Source organism: Melospiza melodia, chromosome 28 (genome assembly GCF_035770615.1).
Source record: "Melospiza melodia melodia isolate bMelMel2 chromosome 28, bMelMel2.pri, whole genome shotgun sequence".
Lineage (NCBI taxonomy): Eukaryota > Metazoa > Chordata > Aves > Passeriformes > Passerellidae > Melospiza > Melospiza melodia.
The window spans coordinates 7,484,740-7,504,416 of record NC_086221.1 but is presented as its reverse complement, the minus strand read 5'-3'; the positions used below and the strand labels follow the sequence as shown (position 1 = coordinate 7,504,416).

At 60.1% G+C, this 19,677-nt stretch overlaps 1 protein-coding gene across 3 annotated transcripts in view; it reads left to right on the top strand.

Moving 5' to 3' along the window:
* The first annotated feature begins 2,978 nt into the window (after nt 1-2,978).
* The window catches only part of GRM4 (glutamate metabotropic receptor 4), a 35,410-nt gene continuing 18,711 nt past the window's right edge, over nt 2,979-19,677 (top strand). For 2 of the 3 annotated variants that reach the window (XM_063178142.1, XM_063178140.1), the window contains exons 1-3: nt 2,979-3,060; nt 9,011-9,799; nt 15,808-16,024. In XM_063178142.1, coding sequence (XP_063034212.1) covers nt 9,281-9,799; nt 15,808-16,024 — 736 coding nt within the window. In that variant the 5' untranslated portion in view covers nt 2,979-3,060; nt 9,011-9,280. Of the gene's footprint in view, nt 3,061-3,924; nt 4,010-9,010; nt 9,800-15,807; nt 16,025-19,677 lie in introns of those variants that run through there. The other variant, XM_063178141.1, reaches the window with a different exon arrangement.

The following is a 19,677-nucleotide window of genomic DNA, read 5'->3' as shown; positions in this document are numbered from 1 at the left end:
CTGTGTCCCTGTGCTGCTGCTGCTGCTCCCGGCCACGTTTCTCCCTCAGACAATTGGGACACTGGAAAAGCATCCCCAGCCACCCCCACCCCTTATTACCCTGCAAACTTATTTTTCCTTAAATACACACGAAAATAGCTCTTGCCAGGCCTCCTGCTTTTTAATTGTGTAGATATTACAGCTAATTACAGTTCTATTAATATTTCACTTTGAATTAAAGATTTATTTTCCGCACCCTTCTATCCAGGAGGGAATTCACACCCCAGGCAATTGCAGGCACTGGCAATGCGGGCCCCCAGATGAAAAGGGCTGGGTGTGATTCCTGAGCCTCCATCTCTTTGACAGGAGTGACCCACGAGGAGGAAGGAGGAGGTGGTGGCTCGGCCATAAATTATTCAGAGCCCTTTTTCAGAGCTGAGCCGGAATGTCCAGTCCATAAGATGCGGTTTCAAGTTTTCCTATATTATAAAAAAAAAAAAAAAAAAAAAAATCATCAAATTGCAAGCAGTTGTGTCTCCTGGATGGCGCTTGGTGGCCTCAGCAGTGGACAGGGTGACCTTCCTGGCTGGCTGGGGGCCAGGGCAGTGAGAGGCTGGGGCTGTGAGCCCAGAGCTGTGCCTGCTATGGGATGAGCGGGGTCAGGGCACCCAGAGCGTCCTGCACGGAGCCCGGGAGTGCAGGGAGAGGCTGCTGGGGGCCCCGGAGGTGCTGGGGCAGCCTGGATGGACCGGAGCACGGAGCTGGAACAGGCCGGGGCCCCAGCCCTGCCCTCGGGACGAGGAACTCGCTCAGCTCCCCTGGCTCCGTGCCCGCGGAGCTGACATCGATCCTGGCGGAATTCTCCGAGTCCATTTGCTGATGGCATCGGACTCTCCTGGAGGCTTCGGTCAGCTCTGACCCCGGCGCTGAGCAGGAGCCCTGGCAGAGACTCTGTGGGGTTTGCAGAGCTGCTCTGGGGTAACCCCAGCCCTGCAATCGCCGGGGTGTCTCCCCTGCTCTCAGCCCCACGCCGTGGCCTTTCCCGTTGTGCCGGGGGAATCGTCGGCCTCGGCTGGATTTCCAAATGTTAATTGGGCTCGGTGGTGACACGAGGCTGCGCTGGTATTTTGGGTTCTGGCTGGCAGGGGCTGTGAGCAGGGGAGACGTGCAGGCCGTGAGGTTTGGAGAGGAGAAGAGAGGCACTGCCAGCTCGGCCGTGGTGGGACGAGCACCCTGCAGTCCCTGGGATTCAGGGGGTTGAATCCTTGGCAGGGCTGGGTTATGATTTTCCACTGGAGCCAGGGCAGCAGTGAGGCACTCCTGAATTAGCCAGCTGCCAGAGCAGCTCAGGTGGTGCTTCAGCCAAAATCCTCCACAATTTATCCCAAACACCTTCCCCCAGGGATTCTTTGGGACTGGGAAGGTGAGAGCAGGGTGGCCTGGAGTCCTCGTGACCCCAGGCTGTGAGCAGAGCACCCTTGTTTCTCCTTGAAGGCAAACACGTGTCCTAGAAATCCCCAGAGGCTGAGGGCTTCACCCGATTTGGAGCAGGGTCTTTGACCTTAGGGTGCCTCTAAAAGCTACTTTTGGCAAGGGATTTGTGCCTGGCTTATCCGGTGGTGTCTGGAGTCCCCTCAGCCCTGGCCTGGGCCAGGCAGGGGGTCCTGTCCTCCCAGGGGCTTGGTCTCTGTGTCCCCTCCCCAGTGAGCACAGTGCAGATTTCCTTTGGGTTCAGCACTGCCGTGGCTGGGGGTGCTCACACGGGGGTCGTGGGGCTGTGCCCCTCCTCTGTCCCACTGAGGCAGAGTAACACAAACACCACTCTTGTCTTGCTCCCGCTGTAAACAAAACCACTGCAACAGCCTGGTGGCTCTGCAGCTCTGAGCACCTGGATCCACGGGAATGTTCCAGTGGCAGGAGCGTGGCTGGGCAGCTTTTCAGGTGCTGCATCTCCCTGGGGAGGCCAGGGCTCTTTCAAATCCCAGCACCGGCGCCGGGCAATCCCCAGTGCTTCGGCAAAACGGGCTCCTCCCCACCCTCCTAACCAGGACTTGGGTGAAAAGGAGCCTTTTCCGAGGGCAGCCGGCCCGCCTGGGCCCTGGCTGACCCTCACCAGGGCTGCGATTTCTCTGTTACAAACGAGCAACACAAGTCACCCCTCGGGGAAGATGGGGCTGGAATTGCGCGTTTGTGGTCCGTGCTCGGTTCTTTGGTGCTGGGAGAGGGCAGAGCCCCCTCCCCAGAGCCAGACCCTGCGGGTGGGTCCCCCAGGAGGGGCTGGGAGCTCCGGCAGCCCCGCGTGCCCGCAGGTGTGCCCTAATTGCTCCGGTGACCGAGCGATCGCCGCCGTGTCATTACCGTGATGGATGGCAGCAGTTAACGTGTCAATGGCCATTACCGGGGGCTCGTGTTTTCGCTGGATTAATGAATCGACACCGCACGCCGGGCTCCTCGGGGCCGCGGGGCCAAGCGGGGGGGACAGACGGGGAAAGCGGGCGGGGGGTTGGCAGCGTTTGGTGGGAGGGGGAAGAGAAGGGCAACGCTTGGGGTGACAGCATCCTCCCTGTCGCTGCTTGCGGGAGATGCTCCCACCTGGAGAAGGGAACCGGAGGATGGCTGGCGCTGCAGGGAGCAGCCTGGCGGGGAGACCCTTCCCCCAGCAGCCGGGGGTCCCCGCGCTGCGCTAGTGCTTTAAGAGGCTGGCAAAGCCGGCGGCGGGCTTCCCAGCTCCTCTTCATGCAAAACTTCCCCGGCCTCGGCTCTCCTCCTCCTCCCCCTTTTCCCCCTCCTCCTCCCCCTTCTCCACCTCTTCCTCCTCCTCCTCCTCCTCGCCGCGGCTGCGGTGCGCGGAGCGCGGCGGGTCCCGCCCGGCTGCGGCTCGCTCGGCTCCCGGGCCGGGCCGGGGCTGGGGGGGCCGGGGCCGCCCCCGCCGCACGCCGCAGGGCCCCCCCGGGCTGCCCGCGCCCCCGGGCCGGGGGCGGATCGCGGCACCGGGCACCGGGCACCGGGCACCGGGCACCGGGCACCGGGCACCGGGCGGAGACGGGGCCGGCGGCGCCGCCAACTTGGCACTGCCCGCGGGTAAGTGCGGGCGGCGCGGGGGGCGCGTCCCGGTGTCCCCGCACCTTCCCCCGCGGCTGGAGTGCCCCCCGCTCCCCCTCCCCGCAGCCTCGCCGCTGCCCCCCTCCACAACGCTCCGGAGAATTTTCCGCCTTTCCTTCTATTTTTGGGCTGGGGGGGCTGCGACAGCGGGGGCTGCAGCCCGGAACCCCCAGCGCTCCCCCCGCTCCCACTCATCGCGTTTTTCATCGCTGGGCACTGCGGAGCGCTGCCCCCTCCTCGCCCCGCCGCTCCCCCCGCCAGGGGCACGGAGGGCACCCCCTGCCCCGGTCCCCAACCCGCCACCTTTGTCCCCAGAGGTGCCCGCTGCCCGGCGAGGGCCCCGCGAGGGGAGCCGGGGGGCTGGTCCGGCCGGAGGGAGCTGGCAGGGGTCGGGGCAGGAGCAGCGGGCAGGGGGGGTGGCCGTGACCGGGGGCTGCCCTCGCCTCGCCGCAGCGGGCAGCGCCCGCAGAGCCGCCGCAGGGCAGGGCAGGGGGGACAGCAGAGCGGCGAGGGGCCGAGGGCGCTTCCCCTGCCAGCTCGGAGGGGCTGTGGGGGTACGACCCTTCCTCGGTACCGGAGCGACCCCTCGGAGCCCCCCTTGGCCGGGCAGAGCCCCGCTCCGGCCCGGGGCCGGTTCCTCTCCCGAGCGTTCTCCCGCTCCTTGGCGCTCTCCGGGCGAGCGGATCTGAGGCGTCGGGAGCCGCTGGGGAAGTTGGCAACCGTGCGAAAAAAGCGGAGAACTCTCCCACTGCGTGCCCGGGTGCAGCCCCGCCAGCCGTCCTCCTCCTCCACCTCCTCCTCCTCCTCCTCCTCCCCTCGGTGTGATGAGTTTTGCCGTGCTCTGCCAGCCGGGTGATTTTCCGTGGGCTGCTCCGGCGCTGGGGGATGCCCGCTGCCTTCGGCGGCGGCTGCGACGGAGAGGCTGCGGGTGAGTCACCGCCTTTGCCATCGCCATCGCGCTGCAGGTGACCTGTGGCTCGGGGCTCGGCGGGGGTGGCACCGGGCAGGGCTGGCGGTCACCGCAGGAGCCCACGGGCAGTGGCCGTGTGCCCCGGGCAGGGCTCGGGGAGGGGCGGAGGGATGGAAGGATGGAACAGAAGGAGCAGAGCTGATCTGTTGAATGCAGCGAGGAGCTCGGGAAAACACCACGAGAACTGCCAAAAGAAAAAGCTCGTTTCCTTCGCCGCGTTTGTGCCCTGTAAGCGGCGTTTATCTGCATCAGCAGCGGGGGATGCTCTGGGGATGTGCCGGGCTAGGCTGCGAGGGGGAGAGCTGGGACAAGACCCTTTCCCCCCTCTGTGCTGGGGGGCTCGGTCCGATGGGATGTGCAGAGATCCCTCCTGACCGTGGCCAGCCTGGCCGGGCTGGAGGGACAGTGCTCCTGCTGGGGGTGGTCCCTCGGTGATGGCAGAGGGTCCCCATGGGCAGTGGTGGCTCCAGCTGCCCCAGGCTGGGGGGCTGCAGGCAGAGCCCTTCTGAGGATGCCATCAGGCACTGGTTTAGTGGTGCTGAGCTGCACCCCGGAGTGTCAGAGCAGCATCCAGGGCATTTTCCCATGGGAATCCAAGCTCGACTGGAACCGTGGCCTGGCCCCACATGCCAGGGGCCAGCATCGCCCTGCGGAGCGGCCTAACGGCTCCCCGAAAAAGAGCATCACGTGCTTCAACTTTGGCATCAGGCAGGAGGAGGATGGATTTGTCAGCTCAGCCACCCCCTTCCAGCTCTTCCCAGAAAGGCAACGGCTTGAAGAAGTGGCAGGTCCTAATTATAACATAGGTGAACCCGCGCCCGCCGCCCTCCCCGGCTGCGTGCCCGCTGCGGGCACCGGCTCTTCCTCCTGGGCACTGCATCTCACGGAGGGTTCTCCTCCCTGCAGTTCCCTGGATGGCCCCGCACAGAGCCCGGCTGAGGATGGGGGTCTCAGGAGTCACCGCCGGGGGGGTGTGGGCAGGGGCTGGCACTGCCAGGCCGCAGTGTCGGGGCGTGGGCGTGATGGGGAGCGGGGACCCCGCGCGCTGCCGCGGGCACTGCCGGGCACTCGGGCCGCGCTCTCGCTCAGAGCCAGCGCCGTCCCAAATTGCAGATGGCGATAAAAAATTAATTGCGGGATTCTGCTGCACGTGGCAGGAGCGGGGACCAGCGGCGGCTCCTTCCCTCCCTCCCTCCCTCCCTCCTTCCCTGCCAGCTGGAGCTCTGCGCTGGCTGCCCGCGGACACCTCGCGCTCCTGCCCGCAAGGTGAGCTGTGAGCTGCTGCTGCTCCTTCTCCGCTTGCTCCGGGGCTGGATCCTGCTCGCCTTCCCCCCCTGCCGCGCCAGCCCATCCTTCAAAGTGAGGGATTAGCCCTGACCTGCTTGGCAGCGGGAGGGAGGCGGAAGGAGAGGGCTTGCTGCAGTTAAGGACATGTAGAAGTATGGGGTGATGCATGTTCCCTGGGTCTCGTCTGCGCCCTACGGGAGCACTTTTGGTTGGACTTCAGCATCCTTCAGGAGATGCTCCGGGGCACTGAGGTGGGTGGTCATACCCAGCTTTTCCCCACCACAGGTGCTGGCAGGACCTGGTTGCAGAGAGGACGAGTTTGGCACTTTGATGATGAGCTCAGGCTTGTGCGAGCATTGTGCTATCGGTTCATGCATCGATTGAGGGGTTGCTGGGGCTGGGGCTGTGTTTTGGAGCTCACTGGGGCTGTTTGGAGGGCACAATCTGGGGTCTCTGCTCTCTGCTGCCTGCTGAGCCGTGGCCTTGCTTCTCCGAGCGGACGCCGAGGTACTGGACCTGAATACTTAAGGTTTTGCCTGTCGGGAGAGAACTTAACCTGGCATCCCCTCCCTCTGTCCACGTCTCAATTCTGCTCTACTTCATGGAGCTTTTGCAATTAAAAAGACCAGGAGCCAAGCAAAGTACCCTGTAGCTGCTTGCAAGCGGGAAGAGTGAGTGTACACTAATTGGGATATTGTGCTGCCTGCTGGCTGGCCCTGCTTGCTGGAGGAAGAGCAGGTGGGGAAAGAAATAGCCTTGATTTTCAAAAAGATGCTGTGGAGCTGGTAGGAACCAGCGTGGCTTAAGCTGGCACAGCCCTCCCAGTGCCAGGGCTGGGCTGGAATCTCTGGTGCTGGTGGAGCTGGGCTCGTTGGCAGCTGGGGATGGGTGCAGGTGAGCGCTGGGTGCTCTTGGCCGATTATTGCTGCATCTCCTGGGCTGTGCCCAGCTCAGCTTCTGCTGGGTTTAACGAGCCCCAGGAAATGCTCTGGCTTTGAACTAAAGATGATGGATCCTGCTGCAGGCAGAGCTCTGGGGAGCGGGGTCTGCCCGGAGTGTGTCCCCCTCAGTCCAGCCCGGGCAGTGCTTGCCGGGACGTGCAGGAGGAGCTGCGGGAAGGAGCCACGGAGGGGATGCCTGGGGTGGCTGGCTGCTCCTCCAGGCACTGGAGAGGGTTTTGCAGCAGGAGATCTCTGTGACGTGGGGGAATTTTTAATCAGAGTTTGATTTAATGGAACCACAGAATGGTTCGGGCTGGAAGGGACCTTAACGCTCACCCAGTTCCAGCCCTTGAAATGGGCACGGACACTTTCCACTAGACCAGGTGGCCCAAGAGGGGCTCGCCTGCCCAGCTGAGCCCTCTCCTGTTCCTTGCAGGGCCCTCCGAGGCTGACGGTGCCGGTGGCCCGGTGGCCACCACTAGAGGGGAGCAGGATGCCACCGTGCCACCCGGCCCGTGTCCGGGGCGCCGGGACCCGCCGGGCTCTGCCTGTCCTGGGGCAGCAGCACCGGCTCCCTCCGCCCTGGCACTGCCCAGCCCGCCCTGGCACGGGCAGGGGATGACCCACACCCGGGAGATCTCGGTTTGCTTGGTGCTTGTGCCGCCTCCCAGGTCGGGCTGTGGCACAGCCGGGATGAGGGTGATGGGAGGGCTCTGTCCTCCCCGATGCTGTGCTGGTGGAAGTGGGAGAAAACAGAATTTCTCCTTCCTTCAGGCTGGGGTAAGCACCATGCTGAGTGGTGATCCCACCCTGTTATTGCCACCCTCGTGGTGCCCCTGTGGAGCCGTGCAGGTGGAACAGGAGGGTGGCTGTGGCCCCTCGCCGCCCAGTGTGTGTGGGTAAGGATGTTCCCCGCTCCGTGAGCACCTGCTGTGGGCAGGTGTCTTCCTCCAGATGTGCACCTCCCTCCAGATGTGCCCCTGGTGGAGCAGCTGCTTTGGGGAGGCTCAGGCACGGTGGAACCAAGGTCTGGGCTGTGTGGGAGCAGTGAGCTGTGTGTGGCTGAGGAGCTGCTGGGGACAGGTGGGGGGGACAGGGGGGCTCATCTGTCACCCCTTGGAGCAGGGGCTCATCGGGTAACTCCGGCTCCATCTCCCCCGTGAGGGATCCGAACCAGCTCCCTCCTCCTCTCCCCATTATTTGTGCTTTCTTCTTGCCTGCCGTGATATTTTTACCTTCAGTTCGTTCAGATTATATGATCAAAGGAGCCACAAAGGGGAGAGAACAGAGAGGGAAAAAGCTTAAAAGAAGAAAGGGAGAGGCAGTGGGCTCTGGGGGCACTGCCAGCTCTGCGGGAGCTGCCGTGGGCTCTGAGGGTTTTCCTGGGAGCAGCTCCATGGTGTGAGCATCCCACCTTTGATGGGCACAAGTGTTGCAGCTCCAGGGAGGAGGGTGGGAGAGCTGACCTGCTTTTGCCTGGTGCGGGGCTCTGAAGGCAGCTGTGGTGTCTGAGCATCCCTTCATCTCCCCATCCTCCTCCTCAGCACGGGCAGAGCCTGACCCGCTCCCAGACCGTGCAGGAGCCACATTCCCCTGCTCCGTGCCCACTGGCGATGCGTGGGGTGGTGCTTGCAGGGGAGCAGGACCATGCAGAGGTCTGATCCCTGTCCGTGATCCCCATCCGAGCTGGGCTCTCCCGGCAGGCTGGGGCGGGGGTTTTGCTGCAGCATTCCCAACCTCCTGCCTTTGGAAGCACGGAGCTGGGCACCGGGTAATTCTGGTTCCTTAAAAGCCCCGGCTGTCAGAATCGCTTTGGAGATGGGCCTTCAAGCGGCTGCGGCGGGTGGGGAGGTGCATAATTTATGGAGGTGAGTTGAAGCCTGGGTCCTGCTGGCTGGGATGGCTGCGGAGCGGGAGCTCCTTGGGGCTGGTGAGACTCTGTCCAGCTTGGGTGCCGACTCTGGGCTTGAGCTGAGATTAATTTAAGCTGTTTCCTTGGTCTCACTGTTGCTGCTCGTCCTGCCTGGGGAATGCATTTGCCTGCTCGGCTCCTCGCTGCTTTTGGAGCCTGCATTAATCATGCGCTGCCCTCAGCATCCATCAGCGGCTGCTGGGAGACGACGGCGGGGATGGGCATGAGGGCGAGCCGGCCTCGGGGGGGAAACTGAGGCAGGGGCTGTGCTGCTGGGGCAGGGACAGCTCAGGTACTGTCGATATCTGCTGCTGGAAGCCGTGGATAAGGGAAGCAGCTGCTGGTGCAGGAATCAGTGCCCTGAAGGGAGAGCGGCAGGAGCGCGGGGCTTTGGGTTGTGACTGGGATCTGGAACGCTGGGTTTCGGCAGTGCCTGGCTCTAGCTGAGGATGCAGACCTCAGTCTGTGGGCTCCGGACAAGTGGGCTTGTGGAAGGTGACTGAAAAACCAGCTGGGAAAAGTAGGGGTGTTTTAGGATAGGCAGGGACCAGGGCTGGGGGTGTGTGTGGGGTTTGCTGCACTCTGAGCGCTGTCTTGGGACACCCTCTCAGTTCCCTTAAGAAGGGACAGGGTCTCAGACCCCCCTCTGAGCTGGTCACTGACCTGTGCTGCTCTGTGGGGCAATGTCCCCGAGGCCCCAGATCTATTTTTTGCAATAATCCCCAGTGCTTATTTCCTCTGATGAAAGCCTGGAACAGCCAATGTCCTTTTCCCGCTCCTGCCTAATTTTCTCTCTCCCCTTTTCCCCATCCCTCCAAGGTCTCCGGAGGAAGGACCCGAAGCTTTGTGTGGGCTCGTGGCTCTGCTGCTGCCTCTCCTGTCCGGTGTAGCCATGCAGACCCCAGCACCCTCCTGCATCCCGACCTCCCGCTGCTCCCCCGGGGCCGGCAGCAGCGTGGGGCGCCGCTGACGGAGCCGGAGCCGGAGCCGGAGCGGGATCCCTCCGGAGCCATGCCGCCCGCCCAGCCCAGCCCGGCCCCCTGAGCGCCGCCTTCCCGGCCCGAGCTCTGCCCCAGCACGGCCTTGGCGATGAGCGGGGGTCACTTTTGCATGGAGCGTTTGTCCTTCTGCCTCCTCCTGAGTGCCTGGAGCTGGGGGTGGGCGCCCGGCGGCGCTGCCAAGCCCAAAGGCCAGGGCTACCCGCACATGAACTCCATCCGCATCGACGGCGACATCACGCTCGGGGGGCTCTTCCCCGTGCACGGCCGGGGCGCCGAGGGCAAAGCCTGCGGGGAGCTGAAGAAGGAGAAGGGCATCCACCGCCTGGAGGCCATGCTCTTCGCCCTGGACCGCATCAACAACGACCCCGACCTGCTGCCCAACATCACGCTGGGCGCGCGCATCCTGGACACGTGCTCGCGGGACACGCACGCCCTGGAGCAGTCGCTGACCTTCGTGCAGGCCCTCATCGAGAAGGACAGCACCGAGGTGCGCTGTGTCAGCGGGGGACCCCCCATCATCACCAAGCCCGAGCGGGTGGTGGGCGTCATCGGCGCCTCGGGCAGCTCCGTGTCCATCATGGTGGCCAACATCCTGCGGCTCTTCAAGGTAGGGCTGGGCCAGGTGAAGGGAACCCCTCGGCAAAACCCCCGCGGGTGCTTTGGCAGCGTTTCTGCACGTGTGCCTCTTCCTCCACAGCTGGGGGGAGGCAGAGCTGGCGCTGTTAAAATGCTTCTCCTGCCTCCCCCGGGTCCCTGGGGATCCCTTCCTCCATCCCTCTCCGCTGACGACACTCGGAGCAGGAGGATTTTTGTCTCATCTCCCCCGGCTTTGTGGCGCTGGTGCTCCCGCTCTGTGGTGGGGGCTGGATGGGAGGTGGGCTGAGGGTGGGTGTGGAGCTGATTCTGGGGGATGCTCCTTTGGGGGTGTGGGTTATACCCCAAAATGTAAATCCCACCTGAGCCAGAGGGCTGGAGGCAGCGATGGCTGATGGCAAGGGACAGCTGGGGCTGCTGTGCTCCAGTCCAAGGGGACATCAACCAGGCTGGGGACATTTGTCCTGCGCCACCAGCCCCAGAGGTGCTCAGGCTGTGGTGGGATGAGTAGGGCTCTTCCTCTTGCTCTGTGCCAGCTGCAGGAATGCTGAGGAGTTCATAATTCCTTTCCCCCTTGCTGTACATTCACTTATCCACAACCACGTCCCTGGGCTGCAGAGTGTGTGAACAAGGGTCCCTCTGCAGAAATGAGGGAGAAATGTAAATATTCTGCACCTCCAGTGGCAATGGGGGCCCCATCCCATCTTGGCCTTCTCCCAGCACCTTTAAACCCCTCTGTTCTGCAGGATTGGTGCTGTTTCCCCCTGTCTTTCCCCTCCTCTTCCTCTGCCAGCCCAGCGTGCTGAGAGCTGGGTCCCCTCCTGGGAGGGCTGGGAGCTGTTAAGTGAAGACGGAAGAACCAGATTGCTGATGGAGTTTGATTTTTCTGGGTCCCTTTTTTTTTTAAAACGTGTTAATGTTCCAGGCGACGAGTGAGAGGGCTATTCAATAATTAAAATAATATAAATTAGAGGGAGTGGGAGGAACTTAAAAGCTATTTGCCAAGACAAAAAAGATTGAATACTTGTTCTGGAGAGGAGGAGGGAGGCTGGAAGTGGGGAAGGAGGCAGGAGAGTGACAGTCAGAATAGTTGGGGGCAACTGAAGTCTTTCTAGGTTCTTTTGTTTTTTTCCCTCAGCCTTCTCCTCCAGTTTTGATCTTTGGGCAAAGAGGTGTGACCTGTTCAGAAGGATGTCACTGAGCTCAGGTGCAGCCCTGGCACTGGTGCTGCTGCCGGTGCATCCTGAGCACTGAGAACTTTAATCCAGAGCTGATCCCAGCCCAACGGGGCAGGGGAAGAAATGCAAATGAAGGGATGAGCAGGTAGACGATGGAGACTTCAAAACCCCTTGGGAGAGGAGAATAAGGAAAATCTCAGCCCTTCCTAGACAGCAGGGAATCCCAGTGGGGGGGTTGGTGCCCTCCTCGGTGGTCCCAGCACAGGGACACCATTCCCATGGGACTGGGGTCATGTCTGGGCACAGCCATTCCTGCAGCAGGCAGGGGCTGGGGGTTTGGGGGGTCTGGAGGCTCTTCCCCCCACCATGACCCGAGTGCTGCTGCTGCTCTTTGTTATTCAAACACTGCTTTTATGGCAGGGACATGCTTAAAATGAGAATAAGGCGACTTCCATTTCACGCCGCCGCTGACCTTTAAGCGTGGGTGACTCTGCTCCGAGGTTCAGCAAAGCACTGACTGCCTCGGGCACAGGCAGCTGCCTCTGGGGCATGGCACTTGCTGGAGCTCTGCTCCCGCTTGGGCCTGTGTTGCTGTGTCCCTCCTGTCCCCCTCGGTGCTCCCCCAGGACGGGGACATTGACAGAAAGTGCTGGGAGCTGGCACAGGGGGTTCCTCCCTGCGGGGTGTTGCAAATGCCCTCTGAGTGCTCTGGTTTCTGGAGAGCTCAGGTGGTTCTTGGGGAAGGCTTCAGCACATCTGGGAAGGCTCTGGCACATCTGGAAGGGCCCCAGGATATCCAGCAAGCAGCATAGAGTGAATCAGACTCCACCATGGTGAGGAGCCCACACAAGTCCAGCACAGCAGCCCCCCCAGTTTTCCCCCTTCTCTCCTGTGGCCATGAGCACTCTGCAGGTGCTGTTCCTGTCTCAGAATGATGCTCTCCCTGCTGTTGTCCCATCCCACACTCCCTCCTGTGCACCTCTCCCTGCTCCAGCCCCTGCACAGCCCTCCCTGCTAGGCTGGCCTTGCTCCTCCCTGCCAGGGCTTTTGTCGCTCCTGCGCTACATAAATAAATAACGGGTCCTTCGTTAGCTGCCGCCTCCTAATTAAAGCTGTACATCAGTGGAACAACTTGCAGATGCGGCATCCTCTGTCCAAGCTGGTTTCATCACTCCTCGTCGCTCTGCCTGCAGAAAATCCTCTCCCCAAATCCGTGCTCTGGGCTCTGTGTGATAGCATCTCCCTGGCGTCACTGCCGGAGCGCTCTGGCACCTTCCAGCTCCTTCTCACCCCTTGCTGCTGCCTCTCCAGCCCCAGCTCTACCCACTGGCTGCTGAACCACCACAGCGGTGGTGGTGTCAAGGAATCCAGCCCCTTCTCCTGCAAATGGGATGCCCTAAAAGGGATCTGAGGTGCATTTTTCCTCCCCATCCAGAAAGAGCTGTGACAAGTCGGAGCGCGAGCGCTCAGCGTGGGGTGAGCAGCCAGAGGATGGCTTTGACACGTGCCAGGCACTTTGAGGCGGCTGTTTCCTCTCCGTGGCAGCGAGTGCAGGCGCTCTCTGCGGCGCAGGGCTGTTGTACAACATGAATAATTCACCTGGGCACGGCGCTGCCCGCGCTGCAGCCGGGCACTCGGCACCCGCAGCCCCGCGAGGCTGCGCTGCCTGGGCTGCCAGGTGCAGAGCTGGGTCAGGCCCTGGCTCTGAGCCCCTCCTGGCAGCGCTGAGCCCCTCCTGGCTCATGGCAGGGCGCCCCGAGGCTGTGGGGCAGTGGGATGGAGGGATTCAGGACATCCCCACTTAGCAGGTAAAAAACCTTCACCCGAGCGGGAAGGGGGACGCTCTGATTAATCACCCGCCGCTGCCACTTCATTTCCTTGCTCTTCACTGGGCTTATTGAAACAAATCGCAGCTGCCTGGCTCCCCTGGGCTGCCCCCAGCCCTGAGGGGTCCCTGGGCACAGCTTGTTGAGGAGGGGTGGGACAGGTGGTGTCAGGGATCAGGGACAGCATCCTCCTGCGCCTGCTGTGCTGCCTGGAGTTTTAGCGCTGCCTTTTCCCTCTCCGGGGAGATGCCAAGGGCTGCATCCTGGGCCTGACCCTGTGCCCAGGGAAGGGGCAGCAGGATGGGGCTGCAGCTCCTTCCATCCCAGCACTGAGTTCTGAGCAGCCCCTCCCTGCCCCAGCCCCTGCGGTGCTTTACGCTCTCCCTAATTAAAAGCTGCCATCCAAATGGCTCGATGATGGAAATTCTAATTAAATCAATTCCATCTTGTCGGCGAAGCAGGGCTTTGCATAAGATATGCATGAAATTAATAATTATGGGGAGGGAATTAGCTGCTCCTGACCCTGTATCTGGCATGGGGGGGTTGGCGCAGGAGCCCCTGCTTGTGGGGTGCTCCTGACCAGTGTGCTCAGCTCTGGCTCTGCAGTGGTTTTTGGTTGGTTTTTTGGTTGGTTTTTGGTTGGTTTTTTGGTTGGTTTTTGGTTGGTTTTTGGTTGGTTTTTTGGTTGGTTTTTGGTTGGTTTTTGGTTGGTTTTTTGGTTGGTTTTTTGGTTGGTTTTTGGTTGGTTTTTTGGTTGGTTTTTTGGTTGGTTTTTGGTTGGTTTTTGGTTGGTTTTTGGTTCTTCCTGCCTGCTCAGGCTGATGTTGGCATCAATGGTTTAAGCCTGAGCTGGGATGTGCTGAAATCACCACTTTTGCCTAATTCTTCCCAGCCTGGGGGGATTCTGTCTCTTGCCAGTGGAGGAAACACCACAGCAGCTCGTGAGCCCCATTAATGATGGGTGATAATGGAGGGCACCAAATGCAGCTTTCCCAGTGCATTTGAGGTCAGTCACACCAGTCCACTGACCCTGGAGGAGCAGGATGACATCTCCAGCCCCAGCTCCCACCATCCCAAGGGATGTTTCTCCAGTCTCAGGGCGCTTTGGGTGATGATTTTTGATTCAAAACAATAGAGGAAAGGAGGTTTGCCCCCTGCCCTGGGATCGCTCCCTACTCTTGGTGGGACAAGGAACTCTTGGGGTGCAGGAGAACTGGTCCTACTAATTTCCTCAACCTGGTCCTACTAATTTCCTCAACACAGGAGTGTTTGTCCCAGGCTGGAGATGAGCCAGACAAGGGACCACCGGTGCAGCAAATTTGCAGTTGAGAGATGTTTCCAGCTCCCTCTTCCACTGCATCCTTCTTTCTAAGAACCTTGAATTCCCTGCCTGCATTTTGCTTTTATGTACCTAAAAGGACTTTTGTCTTTTATCTGAGAAAATAGCTGGTGCCAGGAGTTGGGCTATCAAAAAGGCAGAGGGGGGAAAAGGCAGAAGAAATCTATGAAATGGCCATTTGGGAACTGGTATTTTATTTTCACTTTCATCCAAGGCAGAGGAGCGAGGGGAAAAAGCCCTTTCCTTTTGTTTATTAAAATGCAGCTTCCACTCCACAGCCTGTGGATCAACAGGTATTTTCTGGGCTTTGCTTTCCAGCTGAGGCTGGAGCAGGATGGGCAGGCCAGGGGTTAATCCAGGCTGTTGGAGCTTGGGTGGGATGGCAGTGGCGTGGGGAATAGCTGGGACCTCTCCACCTCCTTCCACAGTGCTCTGTGGAAGAGGTGAAACCAAAACACTTGGCAGGGGAAAAATCATTGGGAAAGGAGCCTCTGGAAGGGCAGGGGTGCATCCCTGCCCCCAAATCACCTTTGACGTGGGCACTGCCTCCATCCCGAGCCTGTGTCCCTCCTGCAGGCTGGGCAGGGAAGGGAAGGGGCTGTGCTGGGAGCAGCCCCCCTGCTCCCCCCGGGACGAGCCATTGCCAGGCGAGCTCCTCACCTGCTGAGCAGAATTTTAATGGAGTCTCATGCACCGGCTCCAGCCAGAGATCCCCAACGAGCGGATCAGAGCCCCTCGGAACGGAGCACAAAGCAGATTGTCACGGGGAGTAATCCTATTTGTGCCTTGATAAAGATTCCTTCCTCTCCCTCTCCCACTCCTGCTTCATCTCTCCCTTTTTTTCATCTCCTGTTTTGCAGGCAGGTAGAAGGGTGGCTGCTCCTTTCCAGGGGCCTTTTAGCATTCAGGTGGAGTCGTGGGTTTACAACGCCAGAATCGCATTTAATAGAGAGAGGCAGGAGTGGGAGAGGGGAAATCACAGAGAAACAAAGGAGAAGCTGGGAGATGCAGGACTGGAGGGGAATGGAGTGGGGCCAGGAGGGTTGGGACACCCAGCCCTGGTGCACACCTCATCCCTGGGCTGCAGCTCCCAGCTGGGCTCTCAGTGAGGTGGCTGGGGCTTATTACACCAGCTCTGATTCCAACAGCTGGTGGGGAGAACCTGGGCTTGATAATTTAATAAGCCTTTTCCATCTTTAAGATAAATGAGGATGTGTGGTGCGTTTTGGAAATGGAAACTGCTGTGTAAGTGTTAAACATTGCCTGATCCCACGGTGCTAAATCATTCCAGTGTGTTGGGAGAGGTGCAGGGGCTCTGGTTAATTTAAGGGGCTTATTTAGGGCTGGCAGGGGCAGGATGGGTTGGATCTGTCCCTCCTGGGGAAGAAGCCAAAGGGAGACCCTGGCAGTGCTGGCCAGGGCAGAATTATGGTTTTTTTAATTTGGTCTCTCCCGCACTGGATTCTCCAGAAACCCTTTTGGGGTCCTGCTGGGTGTTCCTGAGCTGCAGGTGTTCCCCAAGCCCCTGGAGCACCTGATGGTGGCACATACCCACCTACCCCGTGCTCATCCTGAGTTCTCTGCCCCAGAGCAAGGCTTTGGGACCGTGGGCACGGCTGTGGGGTGGAGATCATCACCTCCCTGCCCTGATTCTGTGCCTTTGCCTCCTCCCTCCCAGATCCCCCAGATCAGCTACGCCTCCACGGCACCGGACCTGAGCGACAACAGCCGCTACGACTTCTTCTCGCGCGTCGTCCCCTCGGACACCTACCAGGCCCAGGCCATGGTGGACATTGTCAAAGCCCTCAAGTGGAATTACGTCTCCACCTTGGCCTCTGAGGGCAGCTATGGTGAAAGCGGGGTGGAGGCCTTCATCCAGAAGTCCAGGGAGGATGGTGAGTGGATCTCTCCCGGGATGGGAGGAGAAAAGGATGGGATGGAAGGATGTGTCTGGTTGGGCTCCTTGGGCTGAGCTGGGATGGGTGCTGTGCTTTGGGGGATGGCCCCGAAGCAATGTGGGTTTTGGGGCTGCCCAAACAAGGGTCCAGGTTTTCCAGCAAGGCTTGGGACCAGCAATCCTGGGCTGCCTCCAGCCCTGCAGGCTGCTTTGGGGAAGCATCTCCAGATCCCACGCTTTGCTCCCCAGCTCTGCCGAGCTGGTCTCACCCCTCCCTCTGTGCCTGAGCCACGGCGCTGGGCGCCTTCCAGAAGACAAGATTTTTACAAATACTCCCAGGTTTTAACAGAAAATCAAGTTGGCACCAGCACGAGCTGCGCCCAATTTTAGTGGAATTATCCCCCAGGACAGGTGCTTTAATTTGTCTATGGGCTTTGGACAGGCAGAAAGTCCGTGCTCAGCAAAACTCTTTGGGAGGATTTGTCTGGAGGCAGAAAGCGTTTTGCTGACGGGAGCTCTGGGATGCTTAGGGGGGATTAGCAGCCTTGGGAGCAGCGCAGGAGCTTGTGGGGACCTGAACACCAACCCCAGGATGGGTGAGGAGCCCTGGGAATGGCTGCTGTGGGTGCTGCTACCACAAACCAGAGGTGCCCAGGGACCCCACGGAGGGGCTGGCACAGCCCTGGGGTCCCTCCTGGCTCTGGCATCCCCTCAGCCCCCCAGCACGGGGTGGGATGGGAGCTAAAGGGTGTTTTTTGAGACAGTTAAACCCCTGCAGGGCGCAGGCTGCTGCTTATTACAGGCTTAAGCGTGTCTGAATGGCACATTAGGTTCTGGCAAAGTCGGTGGGACACCGGCCTATCCAGAGCCAGTCAAACTGCGTTATGGCCTTATAAATGGATAAAGGGAATAAAAACTTGGAGGTGACGAGCTCCTAATCAAAGCCCTATAAATAGGAGCGGCGTTAATTCCGTCTGGCACCGGAGCCGGCTGCGCTTTTAGCATGCGGAGGAACCCATCTGGGGATCCAGCCCGGGAGCTGCTCTTCAGGATTCTCACTTGAGAAGTGGAATATTTTTCACGGGGCTGTGGCTTCTCGAGGAGCAGCGTGTGGGGATGCTCTGGAGCGGCGGCTGCAGGGGTTGTGTGGGGCTGCAGGTGCAAAGGGGCCGTGCTGGCAGGTTTGGGGAGGCGCTGGGGATGCTCTGCTGCCCCATCCGTGGGTGCAGCCCCCACCCAGGGGATCTGTGGGACAGCTGAGGGTCTGCACAGATTCAAACCCACGCTCCTCCTCCACTAAGCACCAGCAAGGAGTGCTGGTTGTGACTGGTGGTCCTGCTGCGGTGTGAGCTCCTCTCCTTTGAGGTACCTGTGGTTACCACGAGCTCCTCTAGCCAGATGTTAACGATCTGACAGCGTAATTGCAGAGTAAAGGAGTGCACAGGGAGCCGGAGCAGCCACGTGTTAATCCGGGGCTGCTGCAGTCCTGTAATTTGGGTATCCACATAACCTGGCGATTATGTGCATTAGTGATAATTTAGTTATCAAAAAGCAGATTTCCACGGTGCCTGCAGTGTGAGGGCAGCCCGTGTGGTGCCAGTGGTGATGCTGCAGCCCTGACATGCTGCAGGAATGTGGAGATTTGTGGGAGCTGTCTGTGGGGCCCTGGGTGGGCTCTGAGCTGCTCGCTGGAGCATCTCCCTTGGGAGAGAGTGTGGGGTGTCAGCCACGCTGCTTTGCCCATGGAAATAGAGCCACAGACATGAATAATGGTGAGGCTGGACCAAAACTGTGCTTTTTCTTTTTTTTCCCCTTTATTTTATGTATTTAACGCCCCCAAGCCGTGCCATCTGTGGTGGCCATGCCAGGCTGGAGAAAGAGCAGGCTCTGCCCACTTCACCTCTCTGTCTCCCCCTGTGCAAAGGGCTCTGCTGGCACCAGACACTTTTACACAAGCACAGAGCCATTGGGAGGGGGGTGAAGGATCTCTGGGACATTCCTGGCTCTCAGTTGCATTTCTCCAGCAGCCTAAAGGACCCTGTGATTTGTCACAGCTCCCAGGGGCCTGTCAGAGGGACGGACGGGGCTGCCAGCTGAGCGAGGATCTGGCCTGTGCCAGGCTCTGTCGAGTGCTGGAGATTCCCCATGGGGGTGTTTATGCCAGGGGAACAACCCCAGCCCTGTTCCCAGCCCCCCACACTGGCTGTGCCCGGGGGTCCCTCACCCACTGGGCTCAGGGTGAGCAGCTCCCGCTCTCCTCCCCACAGCGCTCTGCTTCATTTCTCATGCCGAGCCCGAGCCTTCAGAGTCGGGTTTTATTTCCATCAGGCAATAATGCTCATTGCTGTCGTTAGCAGCTCGCACTCAAGCTGTTTGCTTTCTGATGCATTATCAACTTGACCTTCAGTTTCAATTTTTAGCAGAGCCTCGCGTTGAAGCTTCGCGGCGCGGTGGAAAGCGGTTCTGCTTGAGGCACAAAGCGACCTCCGACAGCGATGCGGGGAGGAAACTCGCCCTGGAGATGGGTTGTTCTTGCAGCTGGGGCTGGCCCTGGGCTACCACAGCACACTGACCTGGGTGGCTGTTACATCTTTATTCATTTATCTTTTTATCTTTAGCCGTGTTTGCGGTCGCTCTGGTGATGGAGCTGTTGGCCCCTGGTGGTTGCTGGTGGCTGTGCTGGTGGCTGGAGAGTCCTTATTCACCAGAGCGCTGCTTTTCGGGTTTTTAGCATTGCAGAGATGTTCAGTCTGCAAAGGACGTGTTTTCTTCGGCCATTTTAAAGTGTTTTGAGTGCATTCTGCTCCCAGTATCCATCCTGCTCCCCCAGAGCATGCTGCACTGGCAGTGGCTGTCAGCTGGATGGCAGGGACAGCATTGGGGTGTCCCTGGTGTCCTCACCTCCAGCCCCTCTGTCCAGCATTTCCCTATGCCCCTGACATGTGGCATCACTTTGGTGCTCAGGCCCACCCAGGACCCTCTGGTTCTGCGTTGTTGAGGTCTCTGCTGTCTCCAAGCCCTTGGAGATGAGGGCTGGGATGGATGCTGTGTAATGGAGCTGGCCTGTGCCAAACCTTGGCTCTGGGAAGAGGGGGGTATTCCCAGCCCCACTCCTTAGTCACATACCTGGATCAATTTTGCTGCCACTTCCCCCCCTCTATTGTTTCATCCTTCACTAAGTTTTCCATATTTCTAGTGAGGAGCCTGCTGTACATTTGTGATGCGTTTGCTCATCCCCATGTGACATCCCTGGCTGTCTCTCTCTGGTTCCAGCCGGGCTCATTACTCGCGGTGGCTGCACCAGGAGGTCGCCCCCAAAAAGCCACTCCCAGATCTTGAGGCAGGAGCTTTGAGCTCAGCATTTCGGTCTGCAGTAGAGGGCCCTGATGGCTTCTTCTGTGATCATTTGCTTCCTGGAGGCTTTGAGGCAACGAGTCCTGGGGCAGGGGAGCAGAGAACCGCTGCCAGTGAATCAGAATTTCATGGGAAGGCTGGAATTAGGAGGGGAGCTGGGGGTGGGAATGCCATCACTGCTGGGCTGATCCCTCCCTGAGGTGCCCAGGGTGGGGGGAACATCCAACATCCACATCTGCACGGCTGAGCCCATCCCTGCTTTACCCCCTGAGCCAGGTCCCTGCTTGCTGCAAGCTT